Genomic DNA, 22,233 nt, shown 5'->3' on the forward strand with positions numbered 1-22,233 from the left:
AAAGAAAAAAAAATGTATGAACTTCACACACTTTTATGTAATGTAAGAGATAAATTTATTGCTTATAACACGAGAAACTAACCCTAAGTACAAAACTGTGTTTTGCTGCTTATTTTAAGAGCTCAACAACGGAAAGGCGAGTTGAGGAAAGTTTGTTTGAATTAACCATAAAGATTAGATGCCGCTCAGTCCATGAACACTGAGGTTGACAGGGACCTATAAGTCCATGACAGCTTTAGCTAACAAACAAGGAACACTTGGGTGCCTTCCTTATATTCTGCTGACAACACTCTCGACACTCAGCTTATTAAGGAATCAACGTCGTGATTGAACTTCAAAACAAGTGGCCATTTGTAAAGTTGCATATTTGACGTCTTGGGATGATTTATGCGCGACTTTGACTTTAGACAGAAAGCTGATTGCCTTTGGAGTGAAAAAGAATTCATCAATGTAGGAGTGATTGAAAGCCGAGCAACTCCCCAGATTTTACGATTGCATCATATGTCTTTCCACATTCTATATAAACAAACACAATTTCTATTACCAATTTGCCATATTCCATTAAGACGATTTCTAACGCCAAAGGTTACCCATATTTGAAAAATGCATTCCTATAGAATAATTGCATCTTTTAGCGAAAGATGTAAGCGAGAGAGAACAACACTGTTTTTGCCACTTCACTCCTGCTGAAAATAACAATAAAATGTTGCCTCGCTCCCTCCTGATTTTTCTTTCCAAAACTGGTGAGGAAGTTTGATCGGAGACTCAGATCTTAGAACTAAAGGAGAACTGATAAAAACTTCCCCTTTACAAATATTATTAAATCATAAGTTACTACAAAAACATACAAATTTCCACACCACTCTTCCCGTTCTGTAATTGGTCATGCACTTTTCTCTAGCTTTACAAACAAGAAGATATCCTTTCCCTGCATATTTAGTTAACCACTTAAAAATATATCATGCTCTGGTGAACGATGGGAAATTGCTCGAATCACGAGTCCGAGCAGCAGTAATACAAAATTCAATCACCTATGAACTGCCACAAAATCCCCCGAGTGAGTAAAGCTCTAAAAAAAAAACAAAGAGGATCGAAGAAGGCACAAGAAAAAAGAAGAGGGTAGTGGAAAAGAATTCAATAAATCCTAAAAATTAAAATTCCTAAGTGATTAACCCCTCCCAAGAAAAGAAAAAAGAAAAAAGAAAAAAAAAAGTTACACTGAGGATGTATCCACAAAAACCTCGTTTAACACATCATCCTCAACACTAGCCGAGTTAAACAGCTCTGCGTCCTTATCTTCATCACTGGAAAAATCCCGTCTCTCCAGTTTGGAATGAGCTGCAATAAATGTCAACTTTTGCGCCCTGTCAAGTGCTGTCCTGGAGTGTCCATGGGCACACACCCATCTCCACAAAGACCAATTGCATTTGAAGCCACGTGAGGTTGCATGAAGGAATATAAGCCTAGCTGCAACTCTTCCTAAGGACTTAAATTGTGAGAGATAAGTTTCCCACACAAGTCTACTGCTTTGTGGATTGACGATTCTCATCTTCCCAGTAACAGGATCTCTCTGCTTCATCTGCACAGCTCGCGCATACACAGGATCAAGCCCTTCTGTTCTCCATTTCATGAGCTCCATTAGAACAATATGGGCCTCATCTCTCGAAACAAGTCTTGTTATGAGCTTGTCCACATCCTTCTCCTGTTCCGGCGTCAAGTACTTAAACGGTGGAAGGTACTTGCCGCTAGTGTCCCTAACTAAATAAAGAGGGTCAAGAATGTAAGCAGCAGACCAAGCAGGGTGGTAATTTTTCTTGAACCTTCTTTCGATAACTTTTTCAACTGCTCCTTCTTCTGCAACATGGAATTTGGAGCGCCAATCCTTCACTTTTGCTCTTAACTCATCCCACAAAGGAAGGCATTGCCCAACAAGTGGCCTTTCTATCTCAATCTCCTGAGCCATGTCCTTCACCAATTTAACCAACGAGTGCACTGCCTCCAAATCATTCCAAAAACCCACATCTCGAATTATATCCCCAACTTCTCTCGCGTTCGGGTCTTCAATGGAGGCCATTTTGAACAGTTCATCAAGAAGAACCAACTGCAACGCACGAACCGAACCCAACGTATCCTCCATCAATGTATACACAGGCCCGAATTCAAAATCCTCAAAACCTCGGAATGGTATTCGGAGTAACCATGCGTGACCGTACTCTTGCATTTGGTACTCGTGAAAACTATTCCGAACTTGAGATTTGTAGTTGACAAAATTTGCAAGCTTAAGACAATTCTCAGTGACGGTGCTAAACAACGGGAGCTCCTTGCTGAAGTCCTTGATTAAACTATTGAAGCCTTGATACTGACAAGAAAGATTAACCATCCAATGATTCTGATTCTCCAAGTTTTTCAAAGCCTTGGCCGTAAACTTGTCCGCAACTATCCCAACACATTGTTGCACGACATTCCCACAAATGCCAGTGATTGTCTCCCACAAAACATCCTCTGCATAATTAGAAGGAGCAGAACCGGTAACGAAAACAGCCCTTCTGTACAAACCGGTCCCATTGGGAAGATTTACAGTCATATTAACCAGTTTTTCTTCACCGTAATTCTTGGTTTTCCACCCGTCGGAGGCTATCTGAAAGAACATAGCATCTCTGATTCGTGCTTCTGAGTCTGCCTTGGCTTCCTCAAATTTGGCATCCAATCTAGCACCCGTGAATTCTCTGCTAGATACTGTTGGCAAACCAACCTGGTTAAGGAAAGCTCTGAACTTTGGATGCTCCAGACAGGAGAAAGACACCGACCCACAAGACTCGTACACCCAATCAGCAAGATAATCAAAAGCACTATCAACTTGGGTCTTGCTAAGTGTTGGCCCCGGTGAAGTTTTTGGACTTTTCAGCTTCTTCACACTGTCTTCCAACATAGCCAAAGCTCCCAAATCTTCCTTCCCCCCCGATAGCATCAAATGCGGTTGCTGTGGCAACAAACCCGCGAGTTCCCCAACAAATCGCGACGGATCCACCGCAGCCAGCGGTGGAACATGGTAAGACGAAGCGGGGCCCGCAGCAGCCGAACCCGAACTTCTCTTGCGGTGGTTGTTGTTGGCCGGAGAAGAAGGCGACGATACCATAGCAGCGGCGGAGGGGGAGACAGAGGAAATGGGTTTAACTGCAGAATTGAAATTGGGGCAAGTTCCACGCTTTAGATGCTCAGTAGCGGTACGAGAAGGATTGGAAGCGGAGAAGACAGCATCGCATAGAGAGCACTTGAGTTTCACAGCTTTGGGTAGCCCCGTATCAGTGTTGGGAATCAACATGGGCTCAAGGTGCGTCCAGTACCAAGCCCCTTTACCCTTTATAGCTTTGTTTCGAACCATGACCAACCCTTCGTAGCGCTTGTGAACAGCTTTTGCTGTAAGCTCATCGGCTGAAGCTGAGTCCCCAGACGGTGTTGTCCCCGCCATTGCAAGAAGTGGGAAGTGAAGGAAGCAAAAGTGTTATGGGGGTGTGAGTGTGATGATAAAAAAAATTGGAAACTCCTGTTTTCTTTAAGAACGCTTTATTTGATTACGTATTCTTCGTCGTCATCATCGTCATCGCTTTGGCCTTCGATGGTAGCAATGAAAGGACATCGAATTTCGTGCATTTAGTCGGGGAAAGTAGGTGGTAGTGGTGGCCGGAATTTGAATTTTCTATTGGTTGCCATGGAAAGGAGCTGCGATCTGTTAAAAAGACTTTTTATGTGAAACTAAGGAGGAAAAAAGGGTTGTATTTATTTCAAAGACGTACCATTTCTGCGAAATCTGAGAGATTTTCTTTGTTAAAGAAGAAAGAAGAAAGAAGAAAAAACGGGGCAGAGTACCAGAAATAGCAAGGCAAATGAGTCTGAAAGGGAGAACGAGATACAACAAGCTCCCTCTGGTCTGAGAAAAGTTAACGCGCCTTCACGCGGAGACTATGTGCGCGTGGGGAACATGCTTCAGGGACTCTGATGGGAACCTCTGCAACGAGGTAACGCTGGAATAACAACAGTTACTAGTCCAACGTAGTTACGTACGGAACCGAGAGCTGGTCACTTCCCTGTTGCCACTGATTTGGGGAGTGGGCTTCACGCGCACGGGCAACTCACTTAGTTTCGAGTTTTGACATCCGTTTCACGTTCTGTAGCTTTGTTTTATCCCATCGGTTTTCAGGATCTCTCTTTGTTATTTTATTTTGATTTTCCTTTTGTTTTTGTGGGTCTACGTATTGGTGGGTTTGTCCGTTTCTTTCTTTCATTTTTTTTCATTTTATTAGTAAATATTTAGTATATTCTGGGAGTATTTTTAAATTTAAGTAAATTAAAAAAAATTAATTAAAGATTATGAAGATAGAAAAAGTAAATAAGACATAAATAATATATCAAATGAAAATTTATTAAAATTATAAAAAATAATTAATTAATTTGAAAGAATTTAATATCGTAATTTAAAATTTTTAAATTAATAATAATATGGGTCAAGTTTCTGTAAACAATATTAAGTTCAGAAATTAAATTACTTTCAATTTTTTTTTAATCTGTTACATAAAGATAGTTTTTACGTATTCTCTAATTTTATTTTGAATTGGGACGATTTGTCTTTGTTGCGAGATTTATATATGTATTTATTTATTTTTATGACTCGGCTTTCCTTTTGTGACTTCTTGTACACGTGAAAATAGCCAGAATGTTAACCTAGGAATTTAATAAAATTCCATACCATGTCTTTGACCAGTGTTTGACTAGGACTCGAAGCATGAGTGTGCTGTTGAGAAGTTCCCCATATATCACACGAAAAATATTACAAAAGTTATACGAGCTTCTCTCAAATTAAACTAAGAATAAATATTTTTTTTAGTCTCTGCCAATATTTATGAAACATTTTTTAGTTCTTAGCAATAAACAAGGGACAAATTGGTCCCTGAAATAACAAAAAAGAGGTCACGTTCATCATTCTGTTAACTCTCACCTAACGACCCAACTAACGGTGCAAAGTTGGCACGTTAATTTGCTGACGCGGCTTGGATGTGGGACACCGTGGAAGACGAGACGACGACGTTTTGGTCCCTGTCAAAACCACGAGGGCCATTTTGCTCCCTGTCAAAATGCATGAGGACGTTTTTAGTCCCTGACAAAAAGCACAGGGCCCTTATTGGTCCCTAACCAGAAAAAAATAGGCACATGATTTCATTGCTTTTCTATGCAGTCCAATTTTGCAAAACACAAGTGCATTACATCAGAAACAGTAGTGCAATCCAATTTTGCGAAACAGGAACATGACATTAAATTGGATTTGTATGCAGTCCAATTTGTTAAACCAGAAGACATGGATGTACAAGAACTACAACTAGTATATTAGTTAAAAAACATCAAAAATGGTAAACTTAAACATTCATCAACCCTGTGAAACATAATAGATGGAACATGATTTGAGTATCATTAAATTTGAAGACATGGATGTACAGTAGCGCATTACAAAATAAAGCCAACTGTCAGGAATTAAAAGAAAGGCCTCTAATACAATATAGCCAGAATTTACAAAAAAAACATTGACATAATAAGGCCTCCAAATACATAATGGCCAGAATTTTCAAAAAAAGCCAGTCACATAATAATAAACCCTTCTCAGTTGGCTCATGCACTACTACTAGGTCATATACAGCAGCAAGTCATTTTCTTGAGGCAGGCCTTGGTGGCCTAAAACCAGGTCTGCTCATGAAGGCCAATAATCTGCTTCTTGTGCCACTGGTTGCTGCATTCATTGTTTCATTACTCAACAGCTCATTTGCCTGTTGTGGATTTGATGGAGGTGGGATGCTTCCTCTTAGGTTGCCTTCATGTGGCTGAGAACTACCAACTGTTGCAGTCCAGTCAACTGCCATGCATTGCAATTATCAACAATCATTTACCTGGCTTCTGCTCTGAGTTTTCTCTGTATTTAAATATCAACAATCATGCAATTATCTTTTATAGAAAAATAAATAGTATAATTGTAACGCTACACTACTGAAGATATTGTTTGTAAATCGCATAACGCTATGTCTTATACAGACTAAGAGAATTAAAGTAGTTCATAGTATTCTAGGGATTGTAAAAGCTGTTTGCAAGAGCTAAGAATCCCTTTTAACAAAATGGGAATCTTAATTAGCATTGAAAAAGAAATGAATAATCGTTAATAAGGTCGAAACTTCAGTTAGAAACACAAATTTCATTGAAATAAAATGCCAAGAAGGAGTATTTTACTTTGTGATGAAATTTAGTTTAATTACTTTGTGATGAACAAATGGATTGCACTCCTGTTGATGTAATGCACTTCTGTTTTGTAAAATTGGACTGCATAGAAAAGGAATGAAGTCATGTGCCTATTTTTCTCTGGTTAGGGACCAATAAGGGCCTCGTGCTTTTTGTCAGGGACTAAAAAAGTCCTCGTGCATTTTGACAGGGACCAAAATGGCCCTCGTGGTTTTGACAGGGACCAAAACGTCGTCGTCTCGTCTTCCACGGTGTCCCACATCCAAGCTGCGTCAGTAAACTAACGTGCCAATTGTGCACCGTTAGTTGGGCTGTTAGGTGGGAGTTAACAGAAGGATGAACGTGGCCTCTTTTTTGTTATTTCAGAGATCAATTTGTCCCTTTTTTATTGCTAGGAACTGAAAAGGGCTTCGTGGATATTGTCATGGACTAAAAAGGGTATTTACTCTTAAACTAACAAGTAATTTACAAAAAAATAAAATAAAAAAACTAACAAGTATATCTCTTGTATTATATAGATATTTTAAAATTTTAAAAAAATTAAAAATATAGTTTTAAAAATTAAAAACATATGCATAACTAATTTATATTAATTTAAAGTTTGAAAATGTAAAAATTAATAATGACATATATTATTCATTAAAAGAGAATAGATTAAGAGGTTAAAGAAGTGTTTAGTTTTCTCTTGTTTTAGTTGATATATTTTTACTGATAATTTCAAAAAATTCACATATTAAAATGAAAATAATGTGATTTTTTTTATAATATTGGTGAAAACATAAAAATTAAAAACGAAATTAAAAATAAAATATACTATAAAGTATAAACCATTCTTAAAAAAACATATAATCTAATTTAATTATAAAGATAAACTGTTAAATTTAATACAAATTTTTGGCGATAATATCTTGTGTCACTCTAAGTTACACTTTCAAATTTAATTATTGATTTCACTTGTATTCAACAGCTTTAATTTATTAATAATGTGAATCATAAAATTGAGTATGAGATTTGTTATTCTATACAAATATAAGTTAATATTACCTTTTTTTTTTATTAAAAGTGCTTATGTAAACATATTCTCGATGACACCAGCTTATTATTGTGATGCTTATATATAAAGGCTTTGTTTGTCTTACATCTGACTTATAATAATTGCAAGACCCTTGTTCAAACTAAAAATGGCTTGATTTATTTATTTTATTTTACTGGTGTAAAAAAATGGCTTGATTTGTCAGTTAAAAATTATATTTTATATATTATAAGATTAAGTTTATATTACATTTTTTTTTTGGAAAATATTATATTACACTTTCAATTATCCCAATGTAGCCCCATTTTGAATTTGGTTTTTCTAAAATAAGTAGTTCGCTTATGAACATTGAAATAAAACGAAGAGTCATAATATTCTAAAATCAAGGGATGAATTTTAACAACATTGTGGTTTATATTATGGGTTTATTGTTTGTCATTTAAAAGGATGGTCTTTTAGATGAATCTAGTGTGTTTTTTCAAATTTTAAATTATAAATTTTTCCCTCCACTCTCTTACCCAAATTTGTTCTTTTATCTCTCTTAAAAGAATATAAGTGTGTATCCTTTAAAAGGATACACACTTTTCCCTTATATTATACATGTACTTATAATTTATTCTGATCTCAAAATTTATTCCTATATTTTTTTTTCTCTTTTTCATTATTATCATTGATCTATCCTTACATGATTGAGGTCTTTCCTTATGACATGATCATATTTATTAATATACGAGAGTATGATACCTTCGGGCCAGTTCTTTTATTTTACAGCTATTTATGCTAGCCCTTCTCAAGCATTGAGAGAAAATCTATGGAATGATTTGCGCAATCTTAGTGCCTCTATTTCTGAACCATGGATGCTAGGAGAAGATCTTAATGAAATTGCATTTACACATGAAAAAAAAGGATGAGTCAGGGCTGATTCATCAAGGTGTGCTAAATTTGCTCAAGTTCTTTAAGACTGTAAAGTAGCTGATATGGGTTGTGATGGTTCGCTATTTACTTGGCAGGGTCCAAAATGGGCTAATCTAGATAGAATTTTTAAAAGGCTAGATAGAGTGGTGGCAAATCTAGATTGGAGAGTTATGTTTGAGGAAGCTAGAGTCTATGCTCTTCCTCGTTTATTATTTGATCATAATCTTCTTCTTATCAAGCTTTTGAAGATGCCAGAGATAGTAGCATGAGGCCTTTTCGTTTCTTTGCTGTTTGGCAGTAACATCATTCCTTTAATGAATTTCTGAAAGCAAAGTGGGATCATGATTTTGATTTCTTATATATGCTTCAAAGGATAATACCGAATATCAAAGTGTGGAATAAAGAAGTTTTTGGCAACATTGATAGAAGGAAAAATGGTCTTGCTAGCAAAATTACTAAGACACAGGGTGAGCGTGAGCTGAATGATTCAGATAGTTTGAAGAGAATTGAGGAAAATTGTCAAAGTTTACTGATAGATGTCCTTAGAGAGGAGAAGCTTTTCTGGTATCAGAAGTCTCGTCAAAAGTGGATAGTGGATGGGGATAGAAACACAAGATTCTATCTCCTAGGTACAGTTGTAAGGAGGAGCTCAAATAAATTTTTTAGACTCTGAAATGATAGTGGTGCCTGGGTTTCTGAAACAAATGAGCTTAAGAATTTAGCCTGTAATTTTTTTAAAGCTCTCTTTACTGAAGATGTTAATTATAAAAGATGGATTACTTCTGAGAATTTGTGGCCAGCTCTTTCAAGTGGTTATATGGACTGTCTTAATAAGTATTCGACTGAAATGGAAATAAAGCACACGATTTTCAACATGGGCAGATTCAAGGCTCCCGGGATTAATGGTTTCCCTTCCATTTTCTACAAGAAAAATTGGGAGCTTATTAAAGCACAAGTTTTCTCCTTAGTGCAGCAGATTTGGAATTACCCTGATATGTTGGCTTCTATTAATTCCACTCTTCTGGTTCTTATTTCTATGGTTCAGAATCCGTCACTGATTACTCAGTTTCAGCCAATATCTCTTTGCCCGGTGGTCTACAAGATTGTTAGCAAGATCATTGTGAATCGATTAAAACCAATCATGACTAAAGTGGTGTCTCCAGCTTAAACAAGTTTTGTTCCTCAGAGACATATTCAAGACAATATTATTATTGTTCAAGAGCTTGTCCACTCTACGAGGAAAATAAGGGGGGAAAGGTGTTTCATGGCAGTTAAAGTTGATCTTGAGAAGGCCTATGACCGTCTTAATTGGAATTTTTCGACTAATTTTTGAGTAGATTAAGGTACCTCGTCATCTAATTAATTTAATTATGGCAGCTGTTTCTAGTCCAAGGACCAGTGTAATTTGGAATGGCAACTTTGACAGAGGAATTTCAGCCAAGTAGAGGTATAAGACAAGGGGATCCTTTGTCTCCTTATTTGTTTGTCCTAGCTATGGAAAAACTTTCTCAAATCATTGATATAGCTGTTAAGGGTGGCATGTGGAATCCGATTAGAGCAGGAAAAGGGGGACCAAAAATTTCTCATCTTCTCTTTACAGATGATTTGATGCTGTTCTTAAAGGCTAGTGAGGAGCAGATTCAAGTTCTTCTCATATGTCTGAATTTATTTGGTGAAATATCTGGACAAAAGGTTAGTCAACAGAAAACAAGTGTTTATTTTTCTAAAAATACTCCAGATGATATTGCAAACAGAATTACTGATGTGAGTGGGTTTAAAAGGGTCTCTAATGTGGGAAGGTATTTGGGTGCAATGATAATCCATGGTAGGGTAAATCAAAATTTGTTTGTTGGAATTATTGAAAGGATGAAGGAAAGATTGAATAGTTGGCAGGTCTTAAGATGGAAGAGTGATCCTTGCTCAATCTATTTTAGGTGCAATACCATATTATCATATGCAGAGCATTATGATTCCCAAGAGTATTTGTAATGAGATGGAGTAGATGATGAGGTCTTTTATCTGGAATGACTCTAGTAGAGCGAAACACATGCATCTTATTGGCTGGGATGTTATTACAAAGCCAAAGAGTGCAGGCGGTTTAGGGCTTAAAAAGCGAGCTGTTATGAATGAAGCATTTATTGGAAAATTAATTTGGGCTTTTTTGAACGATTCTGACCAGCTTTGGGTTAGAGTTTTAAAAGCTAAATATATTCATGGTGGGAATGTTTATGATGGGATGAGGTATACGAATGGAAACTCTCATCTTTGGAAGTCTATTTGTGCTGTATGGAATAAATTAAAACCTCGGCTGATTTGGGATGTTGGGGATGAAAAATCAGTAGCTTTTTGGAGAGACAAGTGGGTGGATGGTAAGTGTAACTTAGCCAATAAAGCTATTATTCCTATTCCTCAATTTGAGTTTGACAGTATAGTTGCAGAGTATGTCACTAGTGAAGGTGATTGGGATTGTGGTAAACTTTCCAATTTCCTTCCTCAAGAAATTATCCAAGTTATCAGGAGCCTTATTCCTCCTCATGAATCAAGTGGTGCTGATAGAATTGCTTGGATGCTTTCGGGTTCTAGCGGAGTTATAGTAAAAAATATTTACAATGCTTTGATGAACCATATAGAAGAAGACGCATAAGACAATACAATATGGTCCTTAATTCGGAAGTTGAAAGTACCTAATCGTATTAGCTTGTTTGTTTGGAAGATGGCTCATCATAGACTTCCAACTAGGAATTTGTTGTCTAGAATAAATATAGCCCCAGCTACCTGCCCTTTGTGTAGATTGGAAGATGAAACTATTTTGCATATGGCTAGAGATTGTAGTAGTATCAAAAAAATTTGGTTGGATTTGCTTTGGCAGGATGAGACAAACGAATTTTTTGATGCAGATCTTGATCTTTGGATTATGAGGAACTTGAAGAATGATTCCCAGGTTAGATTTAATACTCCCTGGTCTATGGTTTTTATTGTTGATACTTGGAATGCTTGGTGGTGGAGAAATGAAATTTTTCATGGAAAAGAATTGAATTTTTTTGCATACAAATTTCATTTTATTGAATCAAAAGTAAAGGAGTTCTCCTTAGCTTGGGGGAATCATTTGAGTATGAATCCTACAAATCTTTGGGGGTCATTTCTGTTAGATGGGAACCTACGGAGTCTGGTTGGATAAAAATAAATACTGATGGGGCGGCTAGAAGTAATGGTGGAGGGGCTGCTTGTGGGGCTATTTTAAGAGATGAATCTGGTTGCTGGCTTCATGGTTTGGCGTATCATATTGGCTAATGTTCAGCTTTTGTGGCTGAATTATGAGGTGTTCTCAAGGGTCTTCAAGCTGCTTGGAATGAGGGTTGGAGACGCTGCATTTTAGAAAGTGATTCTAGTTCAGTTATCATTTTGCTCACCAAAAATGGGGGAGCAGCTCGAGAGTCCAGATTGGTAGCTCGCATTCGAGCATGGTTACGAAAAGATTGAGATGTTTAGCTTATTCATAATTATAGAGAAAGTAATAGCTGTGCAGATTGACTATCTAAATACCCCCTGGACCATGTAATGGAGAATAATCTGTGTATTTTTAGTTCCCCTCCCCCTGGTATTTTGCCATTGTATTGGCGGATTTTCTTTGATTTGTAATTTTCGTAAAGTTGTTTTGACTTGAGTTGTTCTTTTGGGGGCTTTCCTCTTTATTTTTACCACAAAAAAACTGATTTTTTATGTTTTTACGATTTTTTTTCTTCATCAAAGAGCGCTTTCATTTTTTCACAATTTTTTTATTACGATTTTTTATTCTCTTTTATTTTAGATAAAAACTCAATTTTAACTATCTTGAAAGTAACCACTTCCAAAAACAATATCTATATATTTTTCTTGTTTTTTTAGCGGGTGTTTTGGTAATGTTCAAAATTCCAAAATCGTATTTTGAATATCGTGCCAAGCGCCAAAGAGTTTAATATTTTATGAGAAAAATGTTTGTCCTTTTAAATGACACAACTTTTGTTATTTCACTCTCACAAAGAGGTGGGGTTCATACCTTTATTTTTTTTGTCCACTATCTCTCCCTTTATCTATCTCTTTCTCTCACTTAAAATGACATAACTTTACATCATTTAAAATGATACACACTTTTTCCATACTTTATACGTTACAACATTTTATTGCATTTAGGATGAAAGAAAAACCATTTATTAGAAACATGAGTCCAATTAACAAATAATTGGTATAATTTGATATTACATTATTAATTAAATAATATTAAAATATTTATAATTTCATAATTTCAATAATCATTATTATATACCAAATTAATTATGCTATTTTAAAATCCTAAAATAAATTATTCTATCATCAATTTATTTACAAAATATACCTTGCTAGCATCAACTTATAAACAATCTAATTCAAAATAACTCATGCAACTTACAAGCACAGGTGATTTTTTTATCAATATTATTTAAACCATGTTTATTTAAAAAAATTAATGTTTAAATTAAACTGTTTCACTTAATTTCATTTATATCTAAAATTAAACTTGTAATCAGATTTATCCTAATTTAATTGACCTAAGGCACCGTTACGGTAAACCCCTAGAGCGGCTCAGAAAAATACCTACGGAGGAAAATAAAGGTCAGGCAAAATATATAAGGGCTTGGGGTAATCAAATCCCCACGTTTCGTTTTGTGTCCCATAAACACCATCTCATTCAAGGATAGCAGCACATCATCAATTTTAATTTACAATGTTTGACACAACAACCGTTAAATTTTGCTAATACTTATTGTAAGATAATTATATATCAATTCTCAATCAACTTAGTTTATATAATTTGTGTATACTAAATTTACAGAAGAAATTGTTGTGTGATTGATAAATAAAGTGCCGAGAATTATTGAATTATCTTAGAGTAGGGGTGTAAATGGGCTAGGCTGACTTACAGGGGCCTACAGCCTAGCCTATATTAGGCCAGACTTGGCCTATTACAAAAAGTAAAATAAAACAGGCCTAGGCTTTAAAAAAAATCTATTTAGAAAACAGGTCATATGTTTTTTTGTACATATCGGGTCTATAAGCTTACAAGCCGGCCTATATCATTTTATTTATTGTAAATAAAATAAATCAAATTATTATTTTAATAATTTTGAATAATAAAATAATATTATTTTAGTTATTCTTTTAATTGTTAAATGTTTAATAGGATTAAACAAGCTAAGGTCAAAACTTTTATTTTTTAAATATAAGTCAGGTCAAATTTATAATTTGGGGCTACACAGACTAGTAAGTCAGGTTAAACGCAATATTTTTTATATAAGCTTAATCTATTTAAATCAAAATCTAACCTAACCCAGTCTATTTACAAGCACGAGGACTATCCATGACTTTCTTTTTGAACTTTATAATGTATTATATGCTTTTTTTCTTCTTCCTGTAATTATGTAGTATATGCTTTGGAACGCTGGGATCCGGTGAAGACCATGAAAGCATGACCGCATGAATACATTGAATTGAACTGCCCAATGGGTTCCACCGCTCTCATGGGAGGTACTTTATTGAAGTTAATATATTTTTAAAACAAATATTTAAATAAATTTGTATGAAATGTATATAAATAAAAATATATTTATGACTTAGGAAAAGTATGTGTTCTTTTAAATAATATAAATTGTATCTTTTTAAAAAAAAGATAAATCATAGGAAGATATAATGTATTTTTTTCTTTCTATGATCTATCTCTTTATGTCTTTTAAAAAATTATCATACATACTTTTCATTTATTATTATATATTAAAAACATTAAAAATAACAATATATCTTAAACTAGATTAAAAAATATACTTTTATTTTAAAATAACGTTATAAAAAATTTAAAAAGTACACAAATTGTCAATGCGTACTGAGTCAAAAACAGTATGCAACTGTATTCGAAAAAAAAAAACAGCATGCAACAACTGTCACCCAACTCCCGATGTAAGCAATTTTTGACTACGTAAAAGACGAAATGGACACCTCTGGGACTATTTAGTAACTTGCCTTTTTAATAAGAATTTTTTTAAATGTTTAATTTTAATTTAGAAGAATTTATAATTAATTTTAGTTTAAAATATTTTACAAAATTTATAAATTTAAATTTAAATTAAAATAAACATACTTTCATGTGTTATATTGTTGTTACGATGATATAATATTTTAATATAATATTTAAAAGTTTTACTATGATATTCATTATGCGATTAATATTTTTTATATTGTAAGAGATAATTTTATTTATTATACATATATAAAAGTGTATGGAGTATGGACTTATATTTTTTTTTTTCTCTCTCTCTTCACATAGATCTACGTTGGGCCCCATATATTTTACGTGTATATAAAATATAAAAGAGCTCCCAAGGGATTGCTTGGTGCAGGGATCAAACCCTGCCTCAAGCAGTTTCTTGGAAAATCTTTGGGGGTCAGAGGATAAGCCAAAAATCTTCGGTTGGGGGATTAGTCTCGTCCTTTTTCCGGTTGCGAAGCTTAGTGCACCCACTGTTACAATGAGGGGCTAGCCCAAACGGGCCGTACCCCGAGGGCATGGTGCCCGGAGAAGGTTGAATGAGGATACCTCCTGGCAATGTACCAAAAATATATATATATATATATATATATATATATATATATAAAAGAGGTAGGATCTTTTGACACCAGCGTCAAATTTAAAGTTTAACATCTTATCTGAGAGCCATTAGATCAAAAAGATCAACGACTCTGATTTGTAAGCATGTGACATCATTGATCTTTTTTGATCTAACGGCGCTCGGATGAGCTTTAACCCCTCCCAAAGAAATAAATCTTTGGTGCTACTGTTGCACCAAGATTCAGTGCATCCCACCAATAGAAACATTACACATCTTAGGAGAGAGAAAAAATTTGGCAGAGAAAAGAAAATTTTAACTGATATGTAATATTTCTATTGGTGGGATGTACTGAATCTTTGGTGCAACAGTAGCACCAAAGATTTATTCCTCCTAAAGACAGTACTGGAAAGAATTAAATATATGCTCTCATATCTACCTGCTCAATTTCCTAGTATCAACTAAGCTATCATCATATTTTATAAAAATTCTTCTTCTATGCTTCATAGGATGCCGAAATTAATTTGGTAACTCAGTAGTTCACTTTGTGCGCACCAACAAATCAACAAGAATAGAAAAAACATATAGTCTTATTATGGGGTGGAGGGGGTATCTTAACCCTAATTTATTTTCGAAAATTAATCATTGTGGCTAAATAACCTTATATGTGTTGGGCACTAATTAAATTCTCCTTATCCATAGCTGGATTGGGAGGCCCACTAATCTTGTTCATAGATGTCCATCATTTTTTTCTTTCTCTTGAATATTTCTTTTGTGGTTAATGTTAATTGATTATTCTTTTTTCACCATCATAGCAACCTCAGTTGTTATTATGGTTCAATTTAACATTGGATTCTCAACACAATCCCCCTCCTCACCAAAAAAAAAAAAAAGGGTACGAATAAACTAGTAGATATGATTGTGAGAATAAGGGAGAATTTTTTTCTAAAACTTTTTAATCTTTTCTGTTTTCCCTTTTACTAGAAAAAGAAGAACTTGAAAATCCATATATGTGTGTGTGGCTTATCTTTAAACGTTGAGAAGCGACAACACTACAATGAAGATATCTCATACAAAAAGAAAAAGGCAATACTGGCCCATGGAGATCATTACGGAGATAATAGGCTATTCTTCTTTGTATAAAGGCCGGTAGTCATATATGCACCCATTTAGAAAATCCTCCCAACACCTTCGAGAAACAATACCCGTAAATCAAGTAGATATTCTACCACGTTCACACAGTCACCAAACCCACCACTTTTTTTTTTTGGTTACAAACCCACCGCTTTATATTTGCACAACTAATAATTAACAACTACGATAAACAGTATGACATACATATATTAGACTACTATATAGAGGTGGCAAAATGGGCATCCCGCATCATTTTGTCAAAAAATGAGCCAGTCTGTTCCCTTCTTCTTTTGAAAGTGGACTGAAAAACTCAGTCCGTCTTGTCTCGTTTGGCGAGTTGGTCCGTCAACCCAGGTCTATTTTACACTGACCCGTCTCGGCCCATCATCAACCAGCCAACAAATGAACCTGCCTCACTTTTGATATAGATTGAAAAACTCAGTCCACCTCATTCCGTTTGGCGAGTTGACCCGCCGAGCCGAGCTCGTTTTGTCGACTCTAATACTATATATACAGGATCAACAGTGACAAATTTGATTGCAAAACTCTAAAGTCGTCTTCTTTTTCACTCCTAAATAAATTTTTTTATGTGTATTATATTGTAGCTAACGAATCTCTTTGGATTTGGTCCATCAAATTCATGCTCATAAAACTTTGTTCTCTGTTTTCTTTTTATTATAAGAAACAGTGGCGTTATGACCAATAAAATAATTTAGTATCTATTGATTTAAATCTCCGTTAAACCATTAAGTGCATGGTGCTAATAATCTCTTTAACGTTAAGTTTATTATTATTATTGATGTTGGTACCTAATTGTATCAGTATTAATTAGTAGTACTGTGCATATACATATTCCCAAATCAGTGCTACTAAAATTATGTATTTTTAATTAATTCCTCTTATAACTGAGATTATTATTTTTCAACTGTTTTTTTTTTTTTTATATACTTCTATTTTATATCTTCCATTTTATAAGAAAAAAAATAACTAGCTTTTTCTCTTTGTAGGTATTTTCACATAAGACATAGTTAAAAAAAGGGTAACAAATAAGAATAAGAAGGAACTTAATAATAAGGGCGGTAATTAACTACACAAGCACGTACACGATACAAGATTTTTGTTTTAGGTTGATTCATATTTAGTTTTCTATAGCTCAGTTGACAATATAAGTTGAGTAAATGAAAAGAGAATCTTAATTTGATTCCCATTAAATACTTCTTTCAAAAAAGATTAAGAGTTTTAACTGTAATTAAGTCTGACTCGAGATTAGTCCAAAGCTTGTTTGTGGGGGATACCCAATAAGCTGATTTGTCTGAAAGATATAATTTGGATCGGTAAAAAAAAATATATGAAAAAATTGGTATCAATTTACAAACGCAACGCTAATTGGCATCGATATTCTATTAACTTAATAATATTGTGTTAACACGATATTAATAAAAGCAACATTCACTACGTACTCATTCATATCATGTTAATCTGCATCACAGAGACACTTTGAAATTCACGTGTTATTTATGTCTAGTGGCGGATGGCTCTTCCTTGAGCTTTGATGTTTATTATTGTTATTATCATTATTATTATTTATATGTATAATATTTTCTAATAATAATCCCTAAGAAATACTTGTAATATTAACCCCTGCTATTAATCTAAATAATACTTGTAATTTTAATATTTAATTTTCATCCCATATCATAAAATTTTTCAGATCCGCCGTTGTTTATGTTGTTTTGTATTGAAACATTGTATTAATTCACAAAATAAGCAAGTCATATTTGTATCATGGTCTTTACTAAATCCTTATTCATAATTCATGAACAATTTTGAATATAAATAAATCAAAATATAAAGTGAGTTTTTTTTAAAAATAAATAAAAGAAGATTTATCATTTATCTAATACAAAGTTCTAATTTATAATACTTAAAAATAAAGGAATTGTGCACAGCAAAAACTAAATAATACGAGCGAAGTTTACCAAAATAATAATAATAATAATATGAACGAAGCTTTCGATTCTTGTTGAAATATATAAAAACATTAATGTAGCATCACCCAACGTCTTAAGTTTTTATCCAACATCTTAAGTTTTTGGATTGAAGTGATTCTTTACATGGTTTCAGAAAGTGACCATAAGTTCACGAGTTCAATCCTCACCGCCTCCACTTTCGAGTGGAATTAAAATAAGTACAAGTTAAAATCAAAAACATTGGACCTATACAATATCCATACTTCAATCTCAAAAGGATCTTGTGTGAGAGGATGTGTTAAAAAATAATATAAAGATTGGATTAAAGTGTTTCTTTACAATTCTTACTAACTCAGCCAACCCATGTTGTCTTTAAATCCAACTCTTATAAAATCCATAATGATTACTCCAATTAGAAAGAGATGGGCTGAGATAACCATTGTTACAGCTGGGTTTACTCCTAAAGGGACTGGCGGCGAACATATAACCATACGAACAAGTCTAAAATTTGACTTAAGCACCGGGCCACTTTTCTTGGAGAATATTTATTTTCGTCCTTATGTTAACTTTCGCAGGAAAAAAAATCACTTCTGAATCTTTCTATATCAACCAATGAACCACACACTAGGAAAATTTCGCAAGCTCAGGTTCCCATTCCTTTTTTTTTTGGTTTTTTGTTTAATTTTCCCTTGAGGAAGTGGAAAAAATAAGGGAGAAAAGTCAAAAGGATATATATCTTTTGAGTTTTATAAGAGTTATGTTGTAGGAAAAATGATTGTGTTATGTTATAGAGATTCGTTTTGCGTACTGAAGTTTTTTTTTGTTTTTTGCTGCGGGCCCCACAAAATGTTGTGTGTGTAAAAAAATTTTTGTGGTCATGTTAAATGATAGATGATAAACCCATATCTTTTCGCCCTCATTATCCAAAATACCAAAAATGGATAAGAAAGGAGAGTGATGTTGGGCAACTGGGGGAGCAAGAGAGGTATGAGATTACACGGGGAGCCTAACCACGTGTTTTGCAAAGATTGAGAAGTTGATATTTGTAATGATGCGTGAAAAAGAAAGCCACAAAGTTAGACAAACAATGAGAAAGCTCATTTCCAATTTCACTGACTTTATAAAAGTGGTTGAAGAAAATAATGCAAAAAATGGGCCAATAATTCCTGAAAACTTTGGAATATGATGAGACTTACTGTGAGATTTGAAACAGCTGGCTGGCCAGATAGATAAACCACATAATTGCTGGCCCCTATAATTGGTGACATTCTGGTTTTCTGCTTCCACTAGGAGATGACCTACATTTAACGAGAAGCTAAGTGGGGGAATATCAGTCGATCATCCTCAGTCGTTTTAAGAAAAAAGGAAGGAAAAAAACGCCCACCGTGGGGCTCGAACCCACGACCACAAGGTTAAGAGCCTTGCGCTCTACCAACTGAGCTAGACGGGCTTATTGATTATTTTTCCTATCTTTCTAATCATTAGTTAAGTAATGATACACTAAGTACACCACTATACAAATAAATTATGTGAAGTTGGGCTACTTCTTGGAAAAAACAAAAAGGAGGATTGGCTTTAAGGGTTTTTTCTAGCGTTAGGCTTTAGATCTATTGGTAAAGAGTCAAACGGTAAAGAAAGACTTGGATCCGTATGAAACATTCTGTAGCAGCCCACCTTGCTAAATGTTAGAACTGAAATGCAATGCTCCAATTGTCCAACATACTGACGAATCTTTCCTGCAACATAAAGGAGATATTCAGTGGAGGAGATATTTTTTTTAATCAGATAAATATAATAACCAGGAATATGATAGAAAAATGAATTTGGTAAAAATTTTAAAAAAATAAATTATTTAGTTGGATAAAATTTTACTAGAAAAAGTGTGTTAATTTTTGTGAGCCTTTGTTTGATTAAAGGTAAAATAATGATGAAAAAATGGGTAGAAATAACGAAACTAACCATTTTATACTTAAAATTTTGAAAGTCAAGAACATTTTTGAAAATACATCCACTTGAGTGTGCGTCGACATTCAAACGTTGTTGAAGCTGTATTTGAAGACCACAAATGCGTGTAGCGTCTGGGAATCTATTGGAATTATAAAGAGATGAAGATGATGGACTTTTCAGGAGAAACCATAGAACCAAATGAATAAGTCAATAGATGAAGAACATAACTGCTAAACCAGCAAAATAACAAATTGATTCTGCTAAGAGATGATAAAGTTGTTGCTTCTTTGTGAAGTCTAATAGCGCATTCATTACGTGGCTTTTTTTAGCATTGAGTTGGAGAAGGAAACAAAGATTGTGGTTAGATTGCACGGATGTAATCAGGGTAAATAAGTCATATTTTTGGTTCACATTTTTTCATTTCCCGAATTTTCTTGAAATACCACTTCACAAATGGTAAACCTCAAGAGTGCAACATTTTTTTTTTTGCATGCAATTCAGAAAGGATGGGGAAAATATTTTGGTGGATAAGTTTTTGTGTTTCTACTACCAAACGTTGGCAACATGAAATGCCAATATCAGATGGACGGGGATCTAAAAATAAAACTTGAACCAAACACTACAAAAACACACACAAGGCTAGAAAGTTGCCTACAAATTTAACTACGGTACTCTTCCTCGCCTAAACAATTTTTTTTAATATTGGCCCTGAAAAGGATATAAAACTAGAGGTGACAATATGGGTTGAGCTCGACCGGTCAACCCGCCAACCCGCCAAAACGGGACGGGTTGGGTTGAGGTTTTCAACCCACCAACCCAACCCACCTCAACCGGCCCCGCCTAGAAGTGGGTCAAAACGGGTTCAACCCGCGGGTTATAATTTTTTTTTTTTTTTACAATTAGGTAGTATTTCATTAGTCCTTAAATTTTTGTGATATCCAAATTTTTTTTTATCTTAGTACTTCTTAGAAAAAATAAAGAATAACAATTTTATTTATGACAAATGTTATCTATATATAAATTCCTAAAGAATATTTGACAAATAATAGTATACATTTAAGATTGAGACTAAAAAATTATAGAGAAGTGTGAAATAAAATAAAATAATATTAAAAAATTTCATAAAATATAATTTATTTTTGAATTTTAATTAATTTTTTTTTAATTGGCGGATTGGTGGGTTGACCCGCCAACTCACTATAAAACTTTTTTATATATATATATATATATATATATATATATATATATATATATATATATATATATATATATATATATATAACTAGTAATGAATCCATATTTTTCAAGGCCGTTTTAAGAAATATTAACAATATTACAAGTTATGAAAAATATTAATATCTTATTTTTCTTTGTCGCATTTCTTTTATTTTTTCAAACATTATGTATAGGATTCACATTTAAAAAAAATGAATGGTATTCAAAAACCGAAGAAAAAAAAACACAAATATATATATGAATAGAAATGCTAAGACATAAGGGAAAAAGTAAACGTTGTTTACTGAAATTTTACGTCGAGTAACGTTAAAATCAAACAAAGAAATAAGACAACGTATAATATCACTCTAAAAAATGGCTCTATTTCAATATATAAAATGAAGGGTTTTATTTTTCTTATGTTGCAACACACAAAAAAATGGATGGAATCCACTTTTTTATTTTCTCTCTCTTTATTATAGTGGGTCCCACTCACTTTTTGTGTGTTGCATGAGACAACTTGTCTCATGCAACATAATAAAAATAAAATCCTAAAATGAATTCAATAATGTGAAATAATAATTTTACATTTACCCCCTACTCGCGCTTTCACAACATCGAAGAGTAATTTTACCTAAATCATTTGTTGAAATAGTTGGATATACGGGCCTGAACTTGTGAACCAGGGGTTTAACCAGGTTAGTCGAATTAGAAAGTTGTTTAAACTTGGGTCAACTAGTCATTTCAATTTAACCCTTTTTAAACATCAGTCGAAAATTTCTCGATTATTAAACTAGGCTCAATGTTACTCCTACGATTCCAACACCCATATATAATGTACCCAACCCAACTCTCCATTTTTTAATTCAAAAAATTAAATCAAAGACCCAACCTAAGAAACCCTTTTTCAGTTGTCCTTTACCTCATCATACTGGCTCCCTCTGCTGGTCCTGAGAGTGAGAACGGTTCAATAACAGTGTAAAGATAATTAGTTTCGACTGTTTTGAAACTTTCATACAATTTTATTTTATTTTTCTAATGATGTCTAAGACCCAGCTTAGAAAAAAGGAAATAAATTTACAAAAAAAAAAAAAAAAAAGGAAATACAAACTAAAATATTAAATTGTAT

General features: G+C 33.8%; 1 protein-coding gene and 1 non-coding gene across 2 annotated transcripts; both read right to left on the bottom strand.

Moving 5' to 3' along the window:
* Positions 1–873: 873 nt before the first annotated feature.
* Positions 874–3,715, bottom strand: LOC133302143 (uncharacterized). Its single transcript, XM_061501892.1, has one exon. The coding sequence runs from the start codon at positions 3,467–3,469 to the stop codon at positions 1,214–1,216; it is 2,256 nt and encodes a 751-aa protein (XP_061357876.1). The 5' UTR covers positions 3,470–3,715; the 3' UTR covers positions 874–1,213.
* Positions 3,716–19,319: 15,604 nt separating this feature from the next.
* Positions 19,320–19,392, bottom strand: TRNAK-CUU (transfer RNA lysine (anticodon CUU)). Its single transcript has one exon. It is a non-coding gene; the product is annotated as a tRNA-Lys (tRNA).
* Between the last annotated feature and the right edge of the window lie 2,841 nt (positions 19,393–22,233).

Source organism: Gastrolobium bilobum, unplaced genomic scaffold (genome assembly GCF_033153095.1).
Source record: "Gastrolobium bilobum isolate Gb01-03AN ecotype WA unplaced genomic scaffold, APGP_CSIRO_Gbil_v1 utg5726, whole genome shotgun sequence".
In the NCBI taxonomy this organism is placed as follows: domain Eukaryota; kingdom Viridiplantae; phylum Streptophyta; class Magnoliopsida; order Fabales; family Fabaceae; genus Gastrolobium; species Gastrolobium bilobum.

Coding starts and splice junctions, on each gene's coding strand:
- LOC133302143 (XM_061501892.1), bottom strand. CDS start 3,469: ATGGCGGGGACAACACCGTCTGGGGACTCAGCTTCAGCCGATGAGCTT.